General features: G+C 40.6%; 5 protein-coding genes across 11 annotated transcripts in view; 1 reads left to right on the top strand and 4 right to left on the bottom strand.

Moving 5' to 3' along the window:
- ssu72 (SSU72 homolog, RNA polymerase II CTD phosphatase) overlaps positions 1–3,764 on the bottom strand; it is a 5,180-nt gene extending 1,416 nt beyond the window's left edge. The window contains exons 1-4 of the mRNA XM_042406083.1: positions 3,724–3,764; positions 3,482–3,630; positions 2,366–2,509; positions 137–276 (exon numbers count right to left, since the gene is read on the bottom strand). Coding sequence (XP_042262017.1) covers positions 137–276; positions 2,366–2,509; positions 3,482–3,561 — 364 coding nt within the window. The 5' untranslated portion in view covers positions 3,562–3,630; positions 3,724–3,764. The remainder of the gene's footprint in view (positions 1–136; positions 277–2,365; positions 2,510–3,481; positions 3,631–3,723) is intronic.
- The window catches only part of LOC121893896 (olfactory receptor class A-like protein 4), a 15,316-nt gene extending 2,691 nt beyond the window's left edge, over positions 1–12,625 (top strand). Inside the window, exons 1-3 of one of the 5 annotated variants that reach the window (XM_042406055.1) lie at positions 283–410; positions 10,554–10,763; positions 10,859–12,625. In XM_042406055.1, the coding sequence (XP_042261989.1) occupies positions 10,677–10,763; positions 10,859–11,881 (1,110 nt within the window). In that variant the 5' untranslated portion in view covers positions 283–410; positions 10,554–10,676 and the 3' untranslated portion in view covers positions 11,882–12,625. Of the gene's footprint in view, positions 1–282; positions 411–7,542; positions 7,600–8,404; positions 8,472–8,578; positions 10,116–10,378; positions 10,764–10,858 lie in introns of those variants that run through there. The other 4 variants (XM_042406057.1, XM_042406058.1, XM_042406054.1 and 1 more) reach the window with 4 other exon arrangements.
- Positions 6,280–8,395, bottom strand: fndc10 (fibronectin type III domain containing 10). Its single transcript, XM_042406063.1, has 2 exons — positions 8,310–8,395; positions 6,280–8,155 (listed from the first exon to the last, which is right to left on the bottom strand). The coding sequence occupies exon 2, from the start codon at positions 8,005–8,007 to the stop codon at positions 6,934–6,936; it is 1,074 nt and encodes a 357-aa protein (XP_042261997.1). The 5' UTR covers positions 8,008–8,155; positions 8,310–8,395; the 3' UTR covers positions 6,280–6,933.
- LOC121893924 (olfactory receptor class A-like protein 4) lies at positions 12,245–17,924 on the bottom strand. The gene is made up of 5 exons (XM_042406096.1): positions 17,870–17,924; positions 14,716–15,321; positions 14,171–14,434; positions 13,142–13,387; positions 12,245–12,912 (listed from the first exon to the last, which is right to left on the bottom strand). Exons 2-5 carry the CDS (start codon positions 14,992–14,994, stop codon positions 12,700–12,702), a joined length of 1,002 nt encoding a protein of 333 aa, XP_042262030.1. The 5' UTR covers positions 14,995–15,321; positions 17,870–17,924; the 3' UTR covers positions 12,245–12,699.
- On the bottom strand, positions 16,127–25,513 carry LOC121893888 (von Willebrand factor A domain-containing protein 1-like). 3 transcript variants are annotated; one of them, XM_042406033.1, is made up of 7 exons: positions 25,171–25,513; positions 19,852–20,391; positions 19,377–19,655; positions 19,073–19,129; positions 18,598–18,873; positions 18,058–18,351; positions 16,127–17,933 (listed from the first exon to the last, which is right to left on the bottom strand). In XM_042406033.1, exons 1-7 carry the CDS (start codon positions 25,250–25,252, stop codon positions 17,914–17,916), a joined length of 1,548 nt encoding a protein of 515 aa, XP_042261967.1. In that variant the 5' UTR covers positions 25,253–25,513; the 3' UTR covers positions 16,127–17,913. The 3 variants fall into 3 exon arrangements, with proteins under 3 accessions (XP_042261967.1, XP_042261968.1, XP_042261969.1); XM_042406034.1 differs by having other exon boundaries at positions 18,058–18,348; XM_042406035.1 differs by lacking the exon at positions 19,073–19,129.

The following is a 25,513-nucleotide window of genomic DNA, read 5'->3' as shown; positions in this document are numbered from 1 at the left end:
AGTGAAAAATTTGGTCTGTATACAAAGTGAGTGTTAGAAAACTTGCCATGAGTCAATGCTGTGATAATGTTCTTGCTCTGAATTAGTAGCTACACCCTTAAACTTTTTTTTTTTTTTTTTAAATAAGAAGCCTCACCCTCCAGCACTTGGTCATAGACTCTCTCCTCACAGGTGATGACCAGGTCAAACTTATCCTTGCAGTTCTGAAAGCGCTCCGGCTTCAATTTGATGCGCTTGTTGCGGTCCAGCATGTGCAGGATGCCGTTCTGTGTGTATCTGAAGAGTGGGGAGGTCAAGGAACACAGCAGGAGCGAGACAAACATTTCAAGGTCACACACAACACACTCAGAAACAATCGGCCGAGCACTGGGAAGTGGCTGCAGTAGCCTGGGACGACTGTGTGGAAACAGGTTTTCAGATATGTGATGAGACTGTGTGCTTTGTTTGAGTTCGTAGGGTTACGTCTCGGTCATATCACGGGAACAGGTGAATACACACTTCAGTGGTGTCAGTGGTGTTTGCATTAAACGAGCTGCAGCCCCCTCTAGTGGTGTTTGTGAAATCTACACCTATCATTCATTAGTAGTCATTGAGAAAACCCCAGCAGGAGAATAGAAGAAGATTTCAGGGCGATAACTGTAAAACTGAAAACTTTTAACTGTGATTAAATCATTATTAATATTCCTTAATATTTCCAAGACACAGCTGAAGTTGTCCATGCGACTCAGTATCACTACATGACCATCTGACCAGGCACTGAGATTTAAAAAAAAAAAAGACCAACCACTATGGTGCATTGTCCACAATAGTGCACTATATTTGAGAAATCCATGCAAGGTTGCAATACTACAAATAGTTGAGTTATATGGGAGGTAGCATGTACATCTTGCATTTATATTACATTACAGTTTCTAACAAGGCACCTTTCATATGCAACAACACAGATTTCACATCTCAACCTACAGTATGATGACAAAACTTACACCTGCAATACAGTAGCATTATAAGCAACAACACTATTGCAAGTAAAAAAAAATAAATAAATGGTGAGTTTCCCAGAGGAGGGTTAAGCCTTATTGTACAGTGAAGTGGTTTTTTATATCAGGTTAACTAAAACAGGCTTTCTCTCACATGTTTAGATATAGCCCTACATTTAGTCTCGTTTTTAATAAATCTTACCTATTTTCCGAAGGAAGATTAGTTACTGGAGGACTATAAGAAAGCCTAAATAAACCTGCATTTTAGCTATTTCAGTGAAGACCAACAAACAGCAGCAGCCAGATAGGCACTAACCGAGCAGCCTAATAGTTTGGATTAAATTATTTTCACAATTTAAGAAAATGCAATGAAGTTAACCATTTCAGTTTTTGCTCCTCCACCCAATTCCACCAAGTTACAGGCCTTTTAAGGTGCACTCCAGCTTTTTTTGAGCACCTTTGAATCAGTGGCATATGAATATATTTTCATTATTGTTAATTAAGACAAGTGGTTGAAATCTATAATTTTCTCTGGGACACTAATTCTATTAGCACATAATCCAGTTAATATGTGCTTAAGAAAGCACATTCTCAAACCAGGATTAAATAGTCTGCTCCTGGAAACAGCCTGTAGAGTTTTTTGCGGTGTTTTTTTTTTTCCTGTGAATTTGTCTACTTTTGACCACTGTTCTTCTTTAATGAAGTTCTTCTGTGGTTGCTTTTTTTTTTGTATGTTCCCCCTTACAAATATTTTACCACTGATGCACAAGCAATTACGAAAGGACACCCGAGTTACATTACAATTAATACTAATTAGCGAAATGTGTCTGCTTTATGAAAGGGTTGACAATTAACATCTTTGTGGGTTATCATAGCAGCATAACCACTCACATAAGACCAAATGTTTTGTAACTGTAGAGCTATGTATAGTAGAGAGGGGAAAGGTACAATATTTTATAAGTGCATTAGCAAGGAAGAATAGTGGTTAATCAAATACTCTCACACTAGATATAAATTACGGTTTTAGAAGTGACTTTAGATGTAAATCAAAACCTGTGTCGATGTTCTCAGGAAAAAAAACTCCATCATGATCTTCACCAAACTGCATTTACGGCTTCACGGCTGTTGTATTGCCAGGTGCCCCCCCCCCCCCAATCACCTGTATTTTATAGGTTTAAACAACAAAGCACATTTTAAAATCCCTGCATGTCATTTACCCATCGCTGCAGTCCCGTCCGCTGTGCTGCTCCAAGTAATCATACCTTCCTGAACTCCCACAAAGATTAATTTCTAATGAAGACACATGTACATGTGTTTACTTATCTGGCCTCCAGTTCTGTGTTTAAGGTGTGTGTGTGTGTGTGTAAAAATGAGTGAGAAGGGGATACAGTTCCTTGTCCTTGCGGACCAAGTCGTTGTACATCTGTTCATATGTCGTTTTGAAGTCATACACATTTGGCTTATCCGGGGCAGGACCGGGTAGCTTCACATGAGACCCTGTCCCGAATGAACGAACATCAAATCCACGTTTACTGCAAAAAGGAAAAAGGACAAGAGAGTAAATAACATTTCTTGCATCAACTTTAGATACAAGAAACCATCACATACAAGCAGAATAAAATAATCGGGGCTTTCAACATCCATAGGAAACCTATGAAATCAGCTTTTCCAATTGTCTCCTCAGAGACAAGATCGAAACTGAATGTTCAAGTAAGAAAAGTGGCTTTTATATGCCACAGGTTGAAATAAGACATCACTGGACACGCCTGTAGGACCATTTACAGCCATACCCTTACTGAATAAAAAAAAATCATTACCAACTCAGACAAACTGATATAATACAGAAAAGTTCTATAAAAAGATTTTTTTTTTTAAACTTCAGCTGACCACAAGTGACAGTCCACTATTAGGAATCTATTTTAGTCCATAAACATTTTATTCTAGACCGACACACTGGTTTCCAATCCAATCCTGGCACGCAAGTTTCCACTGAGCTCTCCTAGTTGAACATACCCACATCTGTCCAAGAACTACTTAACAACACAAATGTACCAAACGTGTGTGAATGTGGGGACTGATCAGATTTTAAAAGTCATCCAGTGTTGCACAGCTGCAGTTCCTCCCTTCCGGATATTTCTCTACAGGGGGCGCTCTTGTCAGCATATGTATGTGTGAGTGTGTGTGGGGAGGGGGGGAAATAAACTACTAAAACAACTTGGGCCGGTATTTTGACAGCCCTGAATCTGTTTGAAAGCAAAAGCTGTGTGGACCTTTTACTTTAAAAAGGCACCTGTAAACGTGAAACCTAGTTATAAAGCGGCGCTTAAAGTGCGCTGTAGCCCCGGTGTGACACTCAGGGGTGCGGGTCCATTGTTAAACTGCGTTGAGGCCCGACGGACTGCCATCGGGGTCATCATCATTTAGATAACGGCTCGATACCCAACATATTTCGTTCACTTCGCAGTCGTTTCCCGTTTCTTCTCGTCCCGGCGGCTCGTCTTTACCTGAGGATATTGTGCGCTTCCATACTGCGATTCTGGTTGCTCGAGCACACAACCGCTACACGCAGCGGGTGGCTCGGCATCGCGACTCCCGGCTGAAACTAGTCGATACAAGCTGTCGGAAACTAACAGAGAGGTGGTTAGTTTGATCCCTGTAAGAAATAATAACAAGACAGACCCCTATGTTACACTAAATTAGAAAGCGTTTCGAGTACAAATACTGTGCGATGGGCTCGCCCTCTTACCAACCAGGAAGTTAAAATGGCGGAGCTCAGAGAGCAGAATACGGCTTTATGTAGTGATGTCATTGGAGGGCGGGGTTTGCTACGTGTCATGACGTGACGTCAATAAACAAACATGCTGTGGAAAAATAGACTTTCCTTGAAAGTTATACATACATATATATATATATATATTGCTACAGTAAAAGTAGCCATGTGAAAACACAGGAGAGTTTCCAAAAATACTAGTGACACAAGTTAATCGTGATACTTCAGTGGTGGAAAGTAACGAAGTACATTCACTCAAACACTGTATTTAGTGACAGTTTTGAGGTACTTGTACTTTACTTGAGTATTTCCATTTGATGCTACTTTATACTTCCACTCCACTACATTTCAGAGGAAAATATTGTACTTTCTATTCCACTACATTTATTTGACAGCTTTAGTTACTTTGCAGATGGAGATTTGACACAATGGATAATATAACAAACTTTTAAAATACAACCCACTATTAAAGATTAAACCATTGGTTTCCAACCTTTTTGGCTTTTGATGTCTTACAAAAAGCAGTGTGCTGTCGGGGTCACATTTCAGATGACCCCTATGAGTTGTTAACAGCTCCAACAAACAGTGATTTTTCCCTCTAAACTTCTCACATGGTTTCACTTCAATAAATGTTCATATGATTCAATATTTCACTAAAAAACAGATTTGTGTATCAGAACTTTGTTTTTTCTTCTTTCCTCTCCCATTAATCATCTCATGACCCCTCAGATTTATCTGGTGACCCTTTTGAGGGGCCCGACCCCTAGGTTGGGAACCACAGAACTAAACTAACTGTATATAAAGTAGTTCAAACTAGCTCCACCTCCAGCAGCTACAACAGTAACATGCTGCTCTAACACTGATGCTTCAGTATTAATAAACTAATGATGTCATATATAATAATATATCAGTCAGAGGGACAAACCACTACTTTTACTGCAATATTTTAAGTAAATTTTGCTGCTAATACTTTTGGACTTTTACTGAAGTAGGATTTTTCATGCAGGACTTTTACTTGTAATGGAATATTTTTACATTGCTGTATTGATACATTTACTTAAGTAAAGGATCTGAGCACTTTGTTCCACCACTGATCAAAACCAACTTGAGTGAAAAACACAAAATACAAAAATTGTCTCAAATTCTTGATTAATATATATAGCATACATAACTTTAGGCCATATTTGATGACATTCTTTTCCCTGTAATTTGTCCTATGAATCCTGCGTTTAATACCAATATTTTGTGTTTACGCTACATGTTATGATCATTTTGCTCTTCCTGTCCATAAATATTACCTTTATATTATTGATAGGATTAGAATAGTATATGTAATATTACCTCTATATTATTGATAGGATTAGAATAGTATATGTAATATTACCTCTATATTATTGATAGGATTAGAATAGTATATGTAATATTACCTCTATATTATTGATAGGATTAGAATAGTATATGTTTCCCAACATTCATATGGTTGTTACTGCATCTTTAAAGCGTATATACTGGCAGTTGCAATATCTTTTGTTTGTTTCTTAAATTATATTGTGCTTCGCGACTAATGATTATTTTCAATATCAATTAAACTGTTGATTATTTTCTCGATTAATCGATTAGTTGTTTGGTCTATAAAATATCAGAAAATGTTGATTACTGTTTCCCAAATCTAAGATGACATCCTTGAATGTTATCTTCTGTCCAAACCAACAGTCCAAAACTCAAAGATATTCAGTTTACCATCATAGAAGACTACAGAAAGAATATTCACATTTGAAAAGCTGGAATCAGAGAATATGGACATTATTTTCTTAAAGAATGACTCCATACGATTAATTGATTATCAAAATAGTGGGTGATTAATTTAAGAGTTGGAAACTAATCAATTAATTGACTAATCATTGCAGCTCTTTTGTGTATTCTCTCCACTGGACTTATCGTTTCATCTGATCATCATCTATATGATGATACTCTTAGACTACATAAATTTGCCAAATCTGCCTTTAATGTCTCTTAGAGTATTTGGCCTGTTTGCTGAACAGGCTTTATGTCATATTTACATATTTATTAAATTTATGTGATGAACTACTTCAAATATTCAGGTAGTTAATTTGCATGATCAGCCAAGAAACAGAAACCCAGCTGGTTACAGATTGCTATAGTGAAATAACATTAGATATATAACCTAATAATGAGAACTTTAACCATGTCTCCCACTCCTAATTAGATTTTGATACTTTAAGAACCCTAATTTAAATTTGTTTGCTATTAAAACATCCGAAAACACATAATTTACCTTCAACAACACTAGCTCATTAATAGCATAAAGCTCCATTTTCTCTTTGGTGATTAACAAGCATCACACAGCTTGTGAGCGTTTGTGTTTGTACAATAATTTTAAATTCTTGTCAGTTTTTGATTCTTGTAAAATTGTTCGGGGATGTGAAGGCGAATACATTAACATACTCTCTCTCTCTCTCTCTCTCTCTCTCTCACACACACACACAGAAAAATAAGGAAAGTTGAAAAGTATTACAAATGACCTCATGGTACTTTATTCACTGACAGCAGGACATAAAGGCATTATAACTCAAGATGTTTGGCACAGTATTTGGAGATTGTACACCAGATTGTATTGCCCTTCACAAAATGGTACAAATACATATGCAGACCTAAAAGCAAAACTAGTCAAGTGGAAAAAAGTAATTCAATAAAGGTTTATTTTCCTGTGCCCCAGCAAGGACACAATCAATATGGACACTTTCACAGGCTGCACATTTAGCAAAAAAAAAAACCCCAACTCTGTTTCTGATGTACTTGAAGCATTTCATTAATTGTATTGCTGTATAAATGCTGCCAGCATACAGATTGACAGACTCAATCACAGACAACCCCTAAACAGAAAAATTACACAGTAAACTACTGTTTACTAAATTTAGATTATCAGTACTTTTGGTTCAGTGCATCCTCGCAGAGGTTGACAAGGCATGTTATTTGCGTTTCTTTCACTAGAGCCACACTAGATTGTGCTTCGATTCATATTCACATGACATATTATGTGGCTAATTGAAAAATAATTATTGACAATGACTGACGATGATTGTGAGATTAGATATGGTCATGATGGACGTTAAATGTAGGCCCTTTTATTCATTTAGCAGTGCATCTTTTTTTTTTAGTGTAACCTCAGTGGCGGGAGTGAGTGCGGTAGGAGTATGAGTGCTGTGTCGTGGGGCTCATGATGTTTTCTGTGATATATGCCACCAGCAAGCAGATGATGACCAGCATCACGCAAATGGCTCCCCCCACCGTTGTCATGGCGATCACAATGTCCTGCATCCCGGACGGCGGCAGAGTAAACTCTACGCAGTCCCTCTGGTCTGCCCTCTGAGCTGGATCTGAACGGACCAGGGAGCGTAGGCAGATGCGGTACGGGATGTTCTCATGCAGGTCGGTCAGGAGAAAGTCCCTGCAGCCGGATCCGAGATGGACACCGGCACACTCAAACTGAGTATAGCTCCCATTCCACCAGCAGCTCAACTCGTATCCTCCCCGTCTGTGACGGCGACCAACACCGAAAACAGTGTGAGACTTTAGAGTTTCCTCTCTTGTTAAATTTGTCCCAGAGTCCCCGCCGCTCATCTGTCCAACTGCGGTCTTGACGTCCAGCCCTCCGGTCATCGTGGACTCTCCCTCATGGGACCACTGTAACAGTACACTGCCATTGATAAGAATATTTGCCACAAGGTTCCCCAAAGACACCACAGTTCTGCAGTCTCCCTTGTGACACTTGTACCCAAACAGTGTTTGTCGAAAGCAGAGCTGCCCCCCGATGCCTCCCTCGATCATACGGTAGGCACACAGCGGTGACACCCCTTTCTCTGAGCCCCAGCTTGCTCTGCCAGCCCTTTCAGATATCACAGTAGTAGTGTTGCCTCTGCTGGTGTTGAACGAGAAGCGATTCACATGGCCTGACGCCTCTTTTAGCTTTGGTGATGGCCTACTTTCGTGGCTTTGATTGCCATAGTTGAAACTGATGTTAGTCTGTTTTAGCCAGTTATGGGGCGTCCCCAGATTATCCCTGCCTGTCACCTCTGATGGGGATGTTGCTGATGCTGCTGCTGCTGCTGCTGCTGTTGATGATGATGATGTTGATGATGCTGAGCTGCTCGTGCTGCTGCTGGACACAGCTGCCTGGTGTAACGTGCAGAGCAGGAGCGCAGATAAGGCGAGCAATGATGGTCGTTGTTGGCTTTTCATCTCCCTTCCTCTCGTCGAGTTATTATTTTTCACGCACACTGATTCAGTTTGGTACAAGGCGGGCTGATGATGATGATGATGACTGCCATAAGATCAGCTCTGCTTCAGCAGGATAGCGCGTCCATGGGCGAGAGGAGCGGGTGTGCATCTGCGACAGAAATAACATTTAATCGTGCAGCTCCGAGTGTGACCTTGCATGGGATGAACTGGCTCGCAGAATGAAGGTAATACAACCTAAATGATGATACGAGCAACCAGCGTTCATATTCATTTCTGGAAAAAAAAAATTAAAAATCACCTACTTCTTTCGGTGGGATGCGAGCAACCGGCTATCGTGCCATCAGATTTTTCTTTCCCTCTTCCTGTCTGGCTTGACGTAAAAGGTTTGATGCTTGCTGTGCGAGAGTGCACGTGGACGGAGCGCGCACCGTGAGCGTGCACAAAATAGTAGTCATCAACACTCGGTTCGTGAGTCATCATCCCACACATACACACACACACACACACACACACACACACAGTGCTCCAGGTGTCTGTCAATACTGAGCATGGATGGAGGGTTTTAACCAACATCCTGCTTCCAACATCAAACTGCTGTTAATCAAAGCAAGAAACACCGTAACATTGTACACAGTAACACCCATCACAGTCTCCTAAAAAAGAACAGCATCCTTTCTCCTCTATTATTTTAACATTTAAGGTAGAAGAGTATGTTGAATTATTAGTTTCAACTTTTTTTTGCATTTTATTCAGCCTGTAGCCTAAAAATCAGTATTAGTGTTGATTCATAAATCATAAATCAACATGTGCAACCTATAAATGATATGTTGGTAACATTTCTGAGTATCAAAAGGTGCTAAAATGTTTGATGTTGGTAGCATTTTATGGTTTAGATTATTCAATAAACTACCTGTAAACTAGATTTGTTTTGGTGCTCCAGAACTCATCGTTTAATTCATTTGGTCAGCGGTGAAGTTACACCATGACGCTAAAATAAAACCTATATTTATACATTTTCACCTTTCATATCCAATATCTGAATTTTCTGTTTTTTTGGTTTCTGCACATGTAGAAATATGCAAGAAAAAGGAAAAGAAATACACTTTCACACCCTTTATTCTCACAGCTGGGGCAGTAGCTGCTACTGCAAAACAGAGCTGCTTAAATTTCTTTAGTAAATGTGTTGTTTACATTGAGTCAGAACCTAATTAAAGCAACACCACAATCTGGAGGCAGTCCAATTAAATCAACTGCAACTATACCTCAGTAAGGCTCATAATGTTCACATTTTGTTGAGACTGTGTCAGACTGTGCTCAACTTTATGATAATTTTTAAGACTGTATTTTGTGCTGTTGTGCTGCATGGAAGTGTATTTTAAGACCTTCATGTCACTGTTTCCACCACTTTGATGGTGATGACACAAACTACTAATACGAATCTAGAGTCCAAAGAGTTTGCTCTGAATTATAATAAGACCTCTCTGACACAATCTCAACACTCAAACTCAACATTATAATCTCCACAAATGGAGTCATTGTTGCAGGTGAAAGTGCATCCAATTGCATCACACTGTAGTGCAGGTGTTGCTTTCATTTTGTCCATCCTCGCTGTACATGCAGCATTTTCACATTTGGTGCATCAGGCGAAAGGGCCCCACCACTAGGAAAACTTTAATGATTGTTGAAATAGGTTACATCATATGTTTTCAATTTAATATCATAATGAAAAAGGAGCAGCTGTCGTGGTCAGTAGGAGTAATACAATTAACCAAGTTTCTGCTGTTTAATATTTTACATTATAGGCTTTTAAATGGAAAAAAGCCTCCTGATAATAAATTATCTCAAGCACAATTGAAAAAAATCAAACATTGCCCATCATTGTTCTCTGAGCTTATATCTTCATCATAATTCACAATACATTTAATCAAGTGGTGCTTATATGAGATTATTCTAAGCAATGATTGCCTCATCCCAAGAGAGAAACGTTTCAACCGAGCCGACAATTAGTACCAAGGGGAGTATGAATGGCTGATTAATGAGAGAAAAATGCTGCATCAGTGGGACTGGCTCAGCACCACCTGTCCCTGAAATGTCACATGGGATAACTGGTAAGAAATCTGTGTGATCTGCAGTTTCTGGTATGTCTGATAGTCTGATATCAACCGTTGTTATTTATCTAAGCTGCTGTAGTAATGGGACATTAAGTAGAACTGCTGAAAAAAACTAAGCAGTAAGCAGATCACTGGTCCATCACAAACACGCATTTCCATACCAGAGTCAAGTGATAATTTGTATGCATAATTTAATGGGAACAGGCTGCTGTGAACACAACAAATAACAACGACCCACACCTGCTGATGTGATCGTTCAGGTCAAGAGACAGCGTCGCATTTGCAGTCGGTTGGTGGCGTGGAAATAAAACATGGAAAGTGCTTGCCTCAAAGCATCAACATATTTGACTAAATTGACCCTGAGCCGAGTCAGCGAAGATGAATCCGTGTGATGAATCTGTTTGTTTGTCTGTGTGTGTGTATATAAAACACTAGGAGGAACATCAGCAGCAGTAGTGGAGCATACAAGTACGAAGCTTTGATGTTTCTCTTTGACTCTCATACACATGGATTTCACAAAGAAAAAGCAAACTGTGTTGCCATGCAGAGGATGATGCCATGTCAGAGGTCCTCACTGTCGATGCTATTTTGTTTGGGCTCCTGGTCTTTTCTGGCATCCTAGGAAACATCTTGGTCATCCATGTGGTGAGTTAACATGGAGCATTTTATTCATGAATTGAGCTGAATGTTTCTGTTAGGATTACTCTCAGTGTTGCTGCCTCTCTCTCCTTCACTCGCAGGTGTTTCAGACAGCCGTTGAGAGTCCGTCTCAGCGACTCCCTCCCTCCGACACTATTTTGGTGCACCTGTCACTGGCAAACCTGCTGACCTCGCTTTTCCGCACGGTGCCCATCTTTGTGTCGGACCTGGGCTTGGATGTGTCTCTGTCTCCGGGCTGGTGTCGTGTCTTCATGCTGCTATGGGTGTGGTGGCGAGCTGTGGGCTGTTGGGTGACTCTGGCACTTAGCGTCTTCCACTGCACTACCTTGAGGCGGCAGCATGTCACCTTTGGACCTCTCGCACAGCAGCGGGAGAGGCGGCGAGTTTGGATTGTTCTGGGGCTGGTGTGGGGGGCTAATCTGGCCTTCTCTATCCCTGCTCTGGTATATAGCACCCATGTTCACGGTAATGCCACCGTGGAGCTGATGGTGATCAGCTGCACCACCAGGCCTCTGCTGGGCTGTGTCTGGGAGTTCCCCTCCAACGAACAGGGTTCAGCTTTTGCCTCCAGCTCGTTGGCGCTCAATGAGGTGTTGCCACTGGTGCTGATGATTTTCACCAACCTGGCAACCCTGCACGCTCTGGCAAAGCACATCAGAGCTGTTACCTCAGGGGGACACTCTGGAGGAACCCATGGGGAGCTGGACAAACATGTTTCCTCCGAACGTAAAGCAGCTCATGTAATCATGTCGCTGGTGTCACTCTTCGTGGTCTGCTGGGCCCTACAGGTCGCCGCGGTGACATACTACAACCATGATGGAGGACACCATGCTGAGGGGCTGCTGACTGTAGCTCATTTCTCTGCTTCACTGTTTGTAGGATTCAGTCCCATGGTGGTGGCACTTGGACATGGTAAGCTGAGGAAGAAAATCATGGGTATGATACTTGGGTGGTTTAAAATTGTTAAATGTCACAATGCAGACGCTGAAGTGGGGAATGAATCCCCAGAGACTAAAGGAAAGAAGGGAAAACAAACCATTTTTGTTGTTCAAAAAGAGAGGCAGGTCATAAATGTGGAGGAGAAGGTTAAGGCAAACAAATGACAGCACTGATACTCCTTTAAACACTGAAAAATACAAGTTTTCCAAGAATAAGGCTCGGAAAAACAACTTTCCAATAACTCAGACCAAGTCCAATCAGTCTTGAATCTCAAAATAGAAAAACTCAAAAATATAAATAAAACAATCCTCTCTCCACTAAAGTTTGTTACCAGGTCCAAAGCTACAGATTTATCATACGCTGTCCTTTTGTGTTTTACCATCATATTAACCACTTTGGCCCTGTGTTTTATCAATAAACTTACAAACAGATCCAGAGACCCAAACATTTGGAATTCTGGGCCAATATTCTGTCTCACTGTAACATTTGGTTGGTTGGTTTTGCAAAAAGGGAGATAAAAGAATCCATCATGGTAACTAATACCTTTAATAAAACCATGTCTCTCATTAACAACCCTACATGTGATCCAAAGTATCCACTCACACCACTGTGAGAATCACTGTTTCAAACAGTAACAGTAAACCTTTGATTCTGCTTTCAAATCACACCAACTCTACACTTAACCCATAAAGCAAAATGATCAAGACATTGGCAGTATTTGATAATTATTAACTCATGTATCAGTGTAATCTAAATAAATATTTTTGACATTCTTTTTATAAATCCTGATGGAAATGTCCATGATATTTTTGTTCATTTTCTTTTGACCATTTATTTGGACTGTACAAATAAAAATGTGTCACCAACTATCAGCCTTATCTACATAAAGATGCTTTCAGTTGCCTTTCATCCAGTCAATCACGCAGCTCTACAGTCACACGCATACATGGAGACTGGCACAGCAGAGTGTACTGTTGCTCGGTCAGTGATCGAGCACAGACTTCATGAAAGAACGCAGCCGCCGGTGGCCAACTGCCAGAACAGCTGGTGACATGGCAATGAAGATAATGTTGGCAAATCGAGCAATGACCAGAAGAAACTCAGCAGACGAGCCGCGGTTGTAGTTGAAATAGTTGACAGAGATAATGCTGGTTCCCCAGGATGCAATGAAGAGCATGATGAGAGCGAGAATCACCTGGAGGAACAAACAATGCAAAGAATTAGGAAATGAAACTCAGACATTGAGACATGATGAAAGATGTTAACCTTAAATCCAACACAAATGTTGCTAAAACAGTTCAGATGCATGCTCTTTACATTCCAAATGTGTCCAGTCTACTGTGTTATAAACAGTTTAATTTACCCATCTTATCTACATGATGAACATGCCTTCAATGAACTCTTGACAAGCTCTTCCTCCTCACCTTGGCCGCTCGTCTCTCAGCTGGTACTCGCTTTATGACGGGTGCATCTTGCGCCGAGGTGCGCATCCTGCCATGCGTGTAGAGCGTATAAAGGGAGCCCAGGTTGGTAAAGGCCATCAAGATTATGGGAATTGTTTCATGGATCACCATGGATGTGGTGGCATAGGCCAGGCCACTGAAGATGGAGGGAAAGTTCCACACACAACCCAGCAGGGGGCGTGTTGTGCTGCTCACCAGCATCAGGGTCTGGAAAAGAGGAAGGAAGAGAGGGCACAACATGGAGGAAAGAGGGTCACATATACTGAGTTTAGAGAGAAGTACTCTTCTAAATGAGTACTGCAGCCATCATATATAAATATATATAAGTAACAACACCACTGATCTAGGAGGGGATTGATGCTGTTAAAAGCTTGAATCTGCTTGGGATTAACATGAAGCAATCCACAGATCAAACTATTTTTAAACCTACAATTAGTTGAAATTGAGCCCTTAATTTGCAGTGTTGGTGGAACAGCACCAACCCTGTCCTGTGTACTTCACATTTTTGTTGACCATTTGAAGTGCTATGCAGTTTTAGATTGATATGTTTTTCGTACCAATCCAGACACCCACTGCTTTTCCATTGATTTTTGTACTAATTGATTAGCAAGCTCCAGAGATGTTCGTCTCTGAAAACATCAAGTCAGCATAATTCTTTGTCAATTTTACATTATCATTGTGTGGTAACACAACTGCAGGCAGGATTCTGCTCTGCCAAGTCTGCACTTAATAACCTCATAACGATAATGTGACTTTGACAAACATAGATGTGGATTTGTTGTTCACTGTGATGGGTTACACAAGGCAAGCAAGTTTTTAAAGAATGGAAACCAGATTTAAACCTGATTTAAAAACACACAGTAGTATGGTTTACAAAATGTTCTGATGTAAAGTGTACATGATTAGCAGAAAATGGGCTAAAACAGTAAAAACCACTGGCACTGGCAAGTAAAGCTCCACAGCCACCTGTTGCATCAGGCTCTCTCTCACCTCTGTGCTGTTCATGTTCCCACTAGTGGAAAAGATATGAGCAGGAATGGAGTAAATAAAGTTTAGAAGCCAGATGAGGCCCAGACTGAGCAGTAGGGTCCTGGGAGCGCCCCGAGGCCTTTGAAGGTTCCCAATAGTAGGAGCCACCCGCCTCAAGGTCTGCAGGTGGAAGGCACTGAGAAAGAGCGTTGACCACACATTGACTGATCGCAGCCACACCCAGACACCCATGAGGAACTGACACCACTCTTTGGATGAGTACAGCTGTGGAAAAAAAAGAGAGCGATGGGTGTATATTCACAAATTTGGCACTTTTCCTTATATAATCCTGTACTGACATCCAACTCTTGGAACACTTTGTCAAACACAAACTTCCCAGACAAAAATTTTACAAAGATTCACACTTTGGCATAGTCAGTTGCTATTGTAATTGGTTTTTAAAAAAAAAGTCAAATCTTTTAAACTAACAAAAGTGTGACTGATTGGAAAGCTCCATCCACATATTAGTCATCCCAAAATATGCTTTCATCTTGCAGACTACATACCTCGAGTCCCATGTCTGAGATGACAAGCAGTGTGTTCCTCATCACAGACACCAGCAGGTTCGACAGTGCCATGTTAATGATAATGATGTCCGAGTTACGTCCACCTCCACGGTCCATGATTACACTCTTACCAATCACCCCAACCACTGTGGCATTACCCAGGATGCCCAGCATCACCAGGATGATGTAAAAGGCAGTTTGTGCAGGGGACACAGAGACACGAAGTCCCATCCCCACAAGCTCTGCATCTCCATTCTTTTCCATGGGCCCGTTCATCATAGACACTGTTTCAACAACCTTATCTCTGAAGCAGTTTTAACAGCTGATATAAAGCCTTAAAGCATGCTCAATCTTCATTTTTGATGTCTGTCAGGTGAATATCATCCTCCAACCTGCTGCCAACATGGTGGGCACCACAGAAATCACCCTACAGATGTTTTGTGCTTCTGGATGTTTGCAGGTGCAGTCAGTCAACTTCTTTGGGCCAATGGAGGAAGTTGATCCTGTCTGTGTCATCACGCCATCATGTCTTTGTGCTACGTTCCGGTACGATAATCCCTGTTAAGGCTCACAGAAAGCCGTGTTTTATTCTTCAGGGAGCTCAAGCTGCAAGTTAACGAAACACAAGAGATTAATCAGCTTCCCTGAATGAAATGTGCTTCCTTTGCAGCTTGATTCATTACGGCATCATTAGGTGGAAGCCTGTTTGTTCATGTGCATGTATGTACTTGCTTGTGGGTAGGTTTTCAGTAAATGCACAAAAAGTTTGATATAACTCTCTCACTATAATATTGAAACCTAACAAACAAGCTTCTCTCCTTAAAGATGTGAGATTACCTTAATATCACTTTTGTGAAAGTTAATTAAGTGAATATACAATATATTAAACACACAACATGTCTCTCTTCAACCCTACAGTGAGAGGTTTAAGTTTTGTGTGCAGGACAAGAGTACTGAATATGATCAGTGGGTTCATTAAGTGTAAGTTATTGTAACAAATATATTACATCTTCAAACAACCTCCTACTTTTTTGGTTCCATACATTGCAAATATCAGGGCAGGTTAAACCAGTTAATATCTGTGCCCCCTTTTTGATTAGAAGAATGTTTCCTGAATGTTTTTGAGTGTGTTCAAGTAATGAACTATACTATAAAATGACCTCTAATCATCCTAAATAAACAATTTATGTCACATGACAAGATGACATTAAGTTGAATTACTCAGCTTGCAATGTCTGATTACAGCCAACAGTCACTAGATGGCCCCACAAACAACCAAATACCAGAATACCAGAGAGTACAAAACATTCTTACAGTAATTCATTTTTTATTTAGTTACACTTTTTTAAAAATTCAAATGCACATGGGCACTGTGCAAACACCTTTTTAAAAAAAATCCTCTTTCTTCGTCCAGAGAAATATTTTACCAGACAAACATGGCCACAGCGTATAAATACAGAACAATGAAATAATAAAACAAAAATATTCACAGTACATATTGACTATCAGATCTGAATGCTTATGAGATGAAATGTACACACATAAAAAGGAAGCTGATCCAGTATGGAATTTATTGTGATCTAAAGAGCCGAGGACAGAACGTACAATAATCATCTTTAAGCTTTACAAGCAACACATCCTCTCTGCTTTTTCATCACTGACGGCGATGCAGAAACACTTCCGTCTATGACTTCAGTGTTTGCTGCCAGCGTATGATACAATGGCTAGATGTCCATCACTGAGTGAAACCAAGAGAGAACGGATCAAACTTGTCTGTCCAGGCAAAAAAAAAAAAAACCCAAAAAACACTTTCTCAATCATAATCGGCTCCACAATCTGACCATTTGAAACTGCTTTGATAAAATGAACGATTCATCCAGTCAACGGCCACTTCAGAGGCCACAGATGAGACATAACAAGCTGAAATTTGGTTGTTAATCAAAATTATTAACTGTTTTTTTTGCAGCTCAGATAGCATCACCATAGTTAGGTTATGTAGGTCGCAACCTCACAATGGATTATTTTGATTGATAAGACTCTGTTTAACACAACTTTGTTATATTCATACACTTTGACAGTTTTCACAAGTTAAAACTGTTTTTATAAGTTTCAAAGGAAAAGGAATGATCAGTATCAGTGAGCGAAAGCGCTTTGCTAATCAAGGAAAAACATTAATTACAGCCATTTGATGAGCATTCAAAGCTTCTTCAGCCATTTATGTTTCCAAATGATTTAACAACATACACGTGAACACAGAAAAAACATTGTGTATCTTTGATTTTTCTCAGCAATGAAAAATGAACAATGAGGTGGAAACAAATGACAATTCTGTCTGATTATCATGTTGCTGTAGTTCAGTCTCTAATGCCATGATTTATCAGGACACTTGTGTTTTTAACTGTCAAACTTCAGCTCTACCGGGATGTTTCATGGTTTATGGTTCCACACAGATACAAAACATGAAATTTTTATCAAGCTTGTCATGATCCACAGACCTTATTTCAGGTGTTGTAACCAAAACTTCATTCAAATTTTAGTCACTTATCAGCTGAGAAAAGCCTTGTTTCAAAAAAGATATAATTTAACAAGTTTTAGGATTTAAAAGCAGTGACAGACGACACCAGGGAAACTGACTGGCAGGACAAAATTTTACACTGATAAGAGCAATGAATATACTTTCATGGAGGAGATAACGTTTCCATATAATGTCAAGTAAATACGCCTAGAATTATGTAACAATCCAATTTAAGAGCAGGCTGACAATATAGACTGTCAGTCATAATAATAAATAATTGTTCTGTCTACCTGAATACTCTTTCTTTTTCTTTCTGAAAGACAACAGTTTCTTAAACATTGCTGCTGCATCTCCCTCCTGTCTGTCTGTCTTCGGCAGCAGCTATGTAAGTTGCTGTTCATATGTTTGAATGAATTTGTGGTGCTCTAGCAGACAGTTTTCCCATGAAGTAAAACACCCACTGAAATAAATTATGCTAAGTATTTGCTCAGCCACTGTGAGGACAGAGGCCTGGGGTTATGCGATAAAGCCTGCTGTGTCACTATAATTCATTTCCAGATGAAATTTTCACTTAAGAAATAATATTCAGTCCTGCACATCTTATCTTGTGCATCCAGCACTTGAAATGCTTGATTTCACCTATTTTTTTGCTCCAGCTGCCTGATTGCTGCAGACTCTTGTTGTTAACCCCGCTGGCTGGAATCTATCAGAGAGAGGAGACAGAGAAAGGGGAAATTACACGTCCTCATGAACTAAATCTGCTATATATGAACATAAATGCAGGAATTAAGACAAAAAATGAGATAATAATAATCAGCTTGGCCAACCTTTTTGCTTCTCTGTGGTGCAACATATCCCCTCTCCTCTGCCCGAGCTGTAGACAGGAGACACACACACTCGGCTGCTTTGGGCGAGGTGTGTGAGCCGCGTTGAACGAGAGGTAGGGGGCAGGTAGACAGAGGACATGGACGGCTTTGAGGGCTTTGAGGAGCTGTGGGAGTTTTCTCTCTCCCAGCTAAGCCAGTAGCCTTTCAGGCCCTCCTCATTGGCCCGCCACGCTACCTGCACCTCCTGATGCTCCACTGGGGTCAGCTGAAGGTCAGCCAGGACAGGCAGAGCTGCTGCAGGTAATCGTGGAAAATACATAGAAGGAAACAACGGAAAGATGTAAACAGCCTGGTCATGTGAAGCTGATACAACATGGAAAAAAAGTAGAACTGATTTACAAAGGAAATCTGAACTGGCAGCATCTAAAGGTCAGCTTTCAATAATGTGGAGTAAACAGAACAAATGCGACGCTTTCAACCAAAGACAACTGAATTACAAGTGAAGCACAAAGATATAAAAATGTCAAATTGAAAGCGTACCCTTCTGAGTGCATGCTTTCACAGACATGGCTCTTTCCTTTCCATTCACATGCAGAGCGCTGACTGTGACCAGGTACTGAGTGCCTGGCTCCAGGCCAGTCAGTAAGGTGGAATTCTGCTGACTGGATAACGTCACGGTCTTGACCCGACCGCTTGGAATTGCTCCGTACTCCACAGTGTATCTCTGGACCCGAGCTGGCTGTAGAGGACTCCAGCTCACACGGATCTGATGAGGGCCGGAGTCTGACACTGAGACCGCTGCCGGGCTTAAAACATCTGAGGGGAGTGCAGGCAGGTGAGAGGTAAGTAGAATCAGAAACCCTATTGTGGCTTAGATTGCAGTACAGTTGTACAAATAAAGAGTTGTATATGTTTGTGCAAACTGTAAATTTGAAGACAGGCAAACTGATGTTGTTGATGGAAAACATGCAGTAAGTGGCTCCCTAATGACATGGTCATCTGCCTAGAAACAAACCTCCTGACATAGACTCAGCCTGTTGAATGACTGGTTCTCCAGTTTTATTATTTATTTCTATGGGAAAAAAAACAGAAATTGAAGCATTTGTAATTTATTGACTCTTGGGCTAAATCCATCTGCTGAGGATGATTGTGAGCAATTATTGAAAACTCTGAATCAGAATAGCTACTGAATGGACCTTGTTATGAGATTGTTTTGCCAACTGTTTCCATCTAGTTCTTCCTTCCGTTTCCCTTTTTGTCATGAATTGTCAGACACAGACATTTAGAGTGAAAATCCAACTTAAATTAAATCCTCTCACCAGGAAGAGTGGTGAAGATAACAGAGAGGGTGTTAAACAGCCTCTCGTTGGACTCCGGGCGGAGGGACGCTGTGTAGGTGGTGTCAGGCTGCAGGTTGGTCAGCTCTACGAAGCTGGAGCCACCTGGGAGATTGTATCTGGTCTCAGTATTTGTATTCAACATGGAGTTGTACCAGAGTTCATAGAAACCGCTGCCTGCGCTTAGAACAGGACGCCACTGCAGCACAGCACTATGGGAAGTCAAGTCAACCACGCTCAGCCGTTCTGCACGAATAATTTCTGTAAACAAGACAAGATGGGAGAAAATAGCGAGAGGCAAAGAGAGATCAAGAAAAGTGAGTACATTTGAATGTAAATGAGCCATTATGTAGTTAAAAAAACACTTCTTCTGTGTAAAAATAATCGTTTAACATCTGCTATGAATGGAGTGACAGCTTCTACTGCGCTAAACTTCATATTTCAAACACACACATACTGATGATGGCCTCCCTTATGTCCTGTGTGATGATGTCGATGTTATCTATGTCCACAGAGTAGAGGTGGGACTCCAGAGGAGGCGTCACTGCACGTTGTAGCACCCGGTAGTTGCCGTGTACTGTAGACACAGCCAACACAGAAACTCCCTGCGCCTTCAGCCTTGACATCGGCTCGTCCACGTCTCCAGGCTGCACACCATCAGTCAGCCACAGCAGAATCTTTGGCACGTCTGTCTTTGTCTCTGTCAGGAGCTGCTCGGCCACCTTGAGTGCTGCCTCAGTGTTGGTGTCTCCCTGCAGCTGCGTGACACTCCACAAAGCTTTCTGTAGACTTTCCTGTTTGTTGTGGGCGTCCAGGCCGAACTCCAGGTTAGGCATGGTTCCCACCTGCAGCAGGCTGACTCTCACGTGCCCACGGCCTAGCGAAAAGGGGCGGAACAGCTCGGCAGCGAAGAGCAGCAGGCGCGAGAACTCGTAGTTAGCCACGCTTCCTGAGGAGTCCAGCAAAATGACAATATCCCCTTCACAGCAGTTCAACACTGCACAAGAGGAGGAAAAACAGGAAGGTTATTTGAATATGTGGGTGCCTTCTTGTTTTGACTGACAGATTAACTAGTTACCATTTTGCAAATTGATGCCACAATACAACCTTTAAGTCTGCATTAACTGATTTTTTTGGGCACTTGGGGGCAGCGGAAACAACCTGTCGACACTGACATATTATCACCTTGTTAGCAAACAGTTCCCAGCAGATGTGTAAATATGATTATCATTCATTTGGAGGTGTGTTTCTGGCCACCTTAAGAGTGTAAGTGCAGTTTTCAATCTCATTTTAGCTCTGTTTTTGGTCTCCACGAATTCCTGAGAGAAATATCTGGCTCTTTATCTGCTAAATGGTCCACTTGCTAGTTGCTAACTTTGCTTGTCTTCTGTTTGGTACTGGATGAGTAGTGTACAGTGGGTTTCTAGAGCTTTTTTGCTGAAAAAGATGCTGATGAGTGAACCAAAACTGTAACCTTACTAGAACCAAAACGAAAGACGCTGTGACACTCTGTAGAGCTCTAAGTCTACAAAGTCTGTCTCTAAGTCTATAAATAATTCTCAATGTCTAGATAATTCTCTGTGGCTTCATCACAATGAGCCACACCTTTCAAAAAGACATTTGATTCATGCTAATATAAAAAAATCATTATAGCAGTTTTAGAGTAGAGCTTCCCCCCTTTAAGATACTGGATGAGGGCAAAGACAGGCAAGTTTTTAATTAATGGTGAACATGAATTTTTCATCAAATTTGGTGACTTATTAGGTGCCCACACATTCAAAGATACTAGAAAGTGTTGTCAGTGATATATCATCCTATCATAACTACCTAATAATTCAGTCACAGAAAAAAGGGACACTGATCTGAGGTATCTTAGGCAAGAAGGATCTTATTAATGTCAAAGGCACCATTACCGTCCTTGAGGAAATATTAATATAAAGAATGAGAGACAATAACAGGTATATGAGGTGTCTTGGTTTATGCATGTCACTGAAATCCTCAGAACAATCTGCAGTGTTGCTCACACTGTGTCAAAACATGTCCAGAAATAATTATAGCATTGAGAATACTTAAAGTGGAGCTGCTGCAGAGGATTTATTATAGCGAGGGAGCAGGGGAATTGGCCACAGGAGTTGATTTATCAAATGAAGCTGAAGTGAGATTTACATTGTAGATAAACCAGTTTAAAAAAAAAAAAAGGGGGACAACACAGAGAGAAAAAGAGAAAGCACACCACATGCTAGGATCCCTCCCCTTGAATGAACACATACTGGTTTCTCCATCTCACCTCACATCATTTCTCAGAAGCAATTGTGCCCCCGTGTCTTTGTCAAAAAGTCATCTTACTGGAATAATTTTCAATGAAAAGAATCAATTCCGCCTACAAGCACTAGCCTTCACAATCAGATATGTTCCCAATACATGTGAATGACTCACTTGTCTGTTCCTCCTGGAAACCAGCAAGTATTTCCTAATAATCCTGCTCACTGCATGTGTCTGCAATGTGACTTTTGGTACATTTTGTATCTGTATTTCATGAAATATTGGTGAAGTCTCTCATGTAGCTATTACTGTTGTAATAATAATTTGGATTGAGGATCAGATTAAAAGTGTGTGCTACATAAGAACAAACTCAACGCACACACCCCTAATTACTCCTTACACAATGTAAACATCTGCTTATTGCATCACTTCTTCCATATCGTTCACACTTCTCTGTCTTTTCCATTTGTAACTCCTCTGCAGAACACACCCATTATTTTATTGTGGCAATGGTCCATAATCATTAAACTTTAATATGTAGGCAGAAAATAAAGCAGCAGGAAAATAAACAGGCAGAGAGGAAATGAGGGAGAACAGAGCAATCAGACGAAGACGTGTCAGCCAACATCTTTGAAGCACCGATAATTTAAGGAGATTAGAGAGAAAAGAGGAGAGAGGTGCTACGGAGGGGGGAGTGAGACCTCTGTGGAAATATCAGTACATGGCGGCAGAGGGAAGAAGCTGAAGGGGAAAAACAGAGATAGAGAAGACACAAATGAGACAGAAAGATGAGGGCAGATAGCTGGATTAGAGTTGTTGATGGAGATGTAGAGGAACTACTCCGTCTTTACATGCCTCTGAGGAAAAGTGCATGTGTGTGTGTGTGACACAGAGAGAGAGAGGGAGAGGGAGATCGGAGCATGTCGTCTCCCATTTAATTGGTTTCAAGCTGTGCCAAGGCCATATGCCACACTGCAGAGCTGCACAGAAGAAAATATATGAATGTTTCCTATGAAGTTTACTGAGTGCACTATCATCATGTGCCAACATCAGACAGATGGTAGACTGTCCAGTCTTTGTGAGATCAATGCATGTTACTTCTAAACGCTTTGCACATTTACTGTATGTTGCTCTGCTGAATTTTAAACAGATTTCCTGTAGAAAAGCGAAACTACAATTTAATTAAAAATTCCACACATTCCATGCAGGTTTATTGTGGGATCCCTGACTTAGCTAATGAGTCCAAATATTTACTTTTAATAAGCTGTGGCCACCTGTAAGCACCAGACCTTTCTCTGATGTTAAAGTCAGCATGAGGAGCGAAACCATTGTCCCTAAAAAATACAGTAATGCATGAATTAAATATGAACATAATGTGGAGGATCAAACTTTAACTTTTAAAGCACTGCATGGATCTGCATCAGTTTCATCTCTGATCTCAGCCCCTTTTATACCCTCAGACCTCTCTGATCTGCTAACCAATCCCTATCCTCCATGTCACGCTCCCAGAGTTTACCCCTCACTCTTAATTGGTTATTAATTGGTTCTCTGTGCAATATGCCTACTGTATTAAGTACTGTAGATGCATTTTTTTGTCCTCTCTACTCAGAAAATCTGTATTTTCTGTTGATTCGACTCATTTATACATCTATACCTACGAGCCTGTGTAGAAACTTGTTTTCCCACCATTTGTGCACATTGCCCGGTCTAAAATACTTAAAAATACAGATTTGATAGGTGCAGATAATGGCACTAGACAGCCTCCCATCAGTAGCATCAAAAGCACAGAGAAGAAAGGAAATGCATCCACTGCTCATTGTCTAAACCCAACAAATTGTTCTGTTTTTAAAGGGGCTCTCCAACAATTTTAAATATAAAGGTCAGTTTACTTGTCACGATGAGGATTCAGCCTTCGAAAAAAAAGAAAAAGTTGCATAATATCTTTCGTGGCTCTGGAAAATAACTCTGATGACATCACAGTGATGCCATCAGAGACATTGTTTGTCATTAGATGTCCATGTTTATTTAAACTTGGGCTTTGAGGCTCCAATTTTTACTACAGAAAGCCTGCGTTTCAATCTGAAGACCAGTAGTTTGTAAAACGAGGGCGTTCACCAGACAGGGATTATGGGAAATGTAAGTCAGGACATCTCTTTAAAAAGAGGAAGAGTTCCCCTTTACAAGCCGCTCAGTCACATGCAGCTGAAATGTTTTAGGGCAGACCAGAGCAGTTAGACACACTGTTTACTTGCATATGTTTCTATTAACTGGCTGTGTTTCAGTTTGGCTGTAATTTGTCCAGTTTTGTCATAATTTGGAAGAAATTACTTTTTCCGTAGCTTGTTGCATTTAGTACAGCCTGATATTTTGTTCCATAAGAAGCCACAAAAACAAACTTTTTCCAGTTCAGCCAACTGACTTCTTCTCCAGCTCAAACCTGTGAAAAACATGGATCACCTGAAGTGGTGGAAGAAATATTCAGATCATTTACTTAAGTAAAAGTAGCAACCACAAAATAAAAATACTCCAGTAGAAGTTGAAATCCTGCATTCAAAATCTTATAGTATTAGCTTTGAGAAAAATATACCTAAAGTAGTCATAATGCAGAAAAATGCCCCCTGTGAGTGTTGTATGTTTTATTGGTGGATTATTATTACATTAATGTCAAAGCAGAATCTGAATATTACAACTAGTTAAGCAATTGTTAACTACCTTATCTACAGCTGAGTAGCTTTATCTATAATACTTGATCATATTTGTTCAGATAAGATGATAAGAGAAATCATAAACTGCAAAGTAGCTTCAGTAATTATAGATAAATGTTAGATAAATGTAGTAAACAATTTTAACTGCTCCTGAAATTTAGTGGATATAGAGCATAAAGTAGCAGAAAATAGAAATGCTCAAGTAAAGAACAAGTACCTCAAAAACTGTAGTGAAGCACAGTACTTGAGTAGATGTACTGTGATCCAATGAAGAGAAATACAATCATCTGTTTGTTGATGGTGACATTTGAATGATTTTTTTCACCCCTTGCAGAGTATTATAATGTTTATATGATTACATCTGTGACCATATAAAATGACATACCTATTACATTTCCTGAATAAAATGTAGTTGAATATTACGTAACACACCAGCACACATTAGCTCACTAGAGCAACACTGTCCGTGTGGTAACTTGTCCAAACCAGACTGCCTGTGGAAATGATCCCGGCCTGCTGCAACATTTCACTTACTGTACTTTTTCTCGTCCCCTCTGTATTTGCATATTAGGATAACGCCCCCCCCCCCCCCCCCAACTCCCACAACATTTTTCTGAGGAACTCCATTTACAAGAAAAAGTTAAAAAAAAACAAACAAATAACCCCTAATCTAACACTGGGGACGAATAAGATTACGACGTATAAAGGTCGCATTTGTGTATCAGATCTGGTAAGTGTTCATGTTGCATTCGGCTAAATACCTGACTCCCATTTTGTTTCATAAATGTATCATAAAGGTATCACCTCACCTGTGGCAGGTACAGTGATTTGCATGTTGCTCCGCTGCAACATCGCCAAGAGAAAAACGCAGCCGAGTAAAAAGCTCTTCATCCTCTCCGGGCAACATCAAAAATCGTGAATTTGATCAGAAACAGCACAGGCAGGTGGATTAACGACCGTGTCTTCACAGGCTCCCATCGTACGGCTCACTGTCACACAGGAGCAGCTCTGTCGGCTCACAGTTTGGTAACTTTTCAGCAGCAAACACCTGCGTCATGCGTACTATTCACTCACAACTGCGTTTGTTCCGCGGTGTACTCCTTTCCTGTAATATACAGTAGGATTACTTCGTTAAATTGTTTCATGAGTTCA

The sequence above is a fragment of the Thunnus maccoyii genome, chromosome 3 (genome assembly GCF_910596095.1).
Source record: "Thunnus maccoyii chromosome 3, fThuMac1.1, whole genome shotgun sequence".
NCBI lineage: Eukaryota > Metazoa > Chordata > Actinopteri > Scombriformes > Scombridae > Thunnus > Thunnus maccoyii.
The sequence above is the reverse complement of the archived record's forward strand: the minus strand, read 5'-3'. Positions and strand labels throughout refer to the sequence as shown.

What these genes read in the sequence shown, in the direction of transcription:
- fndc10 (XM_042406063.1), bottom strand. Translation starts at nt 8,007, where the DNA reads ATGAAAAGCCAACAACGACCATCATTGCTCGCCTTATCTGCGCTCCTG.
- LOC121893924 (XM_042406096.1), bottom strand. Translation starts at nt 14,994, where the DNA reads ATGATGAACGGGCCCATGGAAAAGAATGGAGATGCAGAGCTTGTGGGG. An exon ending in GGAACATGAACAGCACAGAG is followed by an intron (nt 13,388 to 14,170) that starts GTGAGAGAGAGC and finishes CCTCTTTTCCAG; the next exon opens with ACCCTGATGCTGGTGAGCAG. An exon ending in CTGAGAGACGAGCGGCCAAG is followed by an intron (nt 12,913 to 13,141) that starts GTGAGGAGGAAG and finishes TTGTTCCTCCAG; the next exon opens with GTGATTCTCGCTCTCATCAT.
- LOC121893888 (XM_042406033.1), bottom strand. Translation starts at nt 25,252, where the DNA reads ATGAAGAGCTTTTTACTCGGCTGCGTTTTTCTCTTGGCGATGTTGCAG. An exon ending in AATCACTGTACCTGCCACAG is followed by an intron (nt 20,392 to 25,170) that starts GTGAGGTGATAC and finishes CCTCTTGTGCAG; the next exon opens with TGTTGAACTGCTGTGAAGGG. An exon ending in TATCTTCACCACTCTTCCTG is followed by an intron (nt 19,130 to 19,376) that starts GTGAGAGGATTT and finishes TTTTTCCCATAG; the next exon opens with AAATAAATAATAAAACTGGA.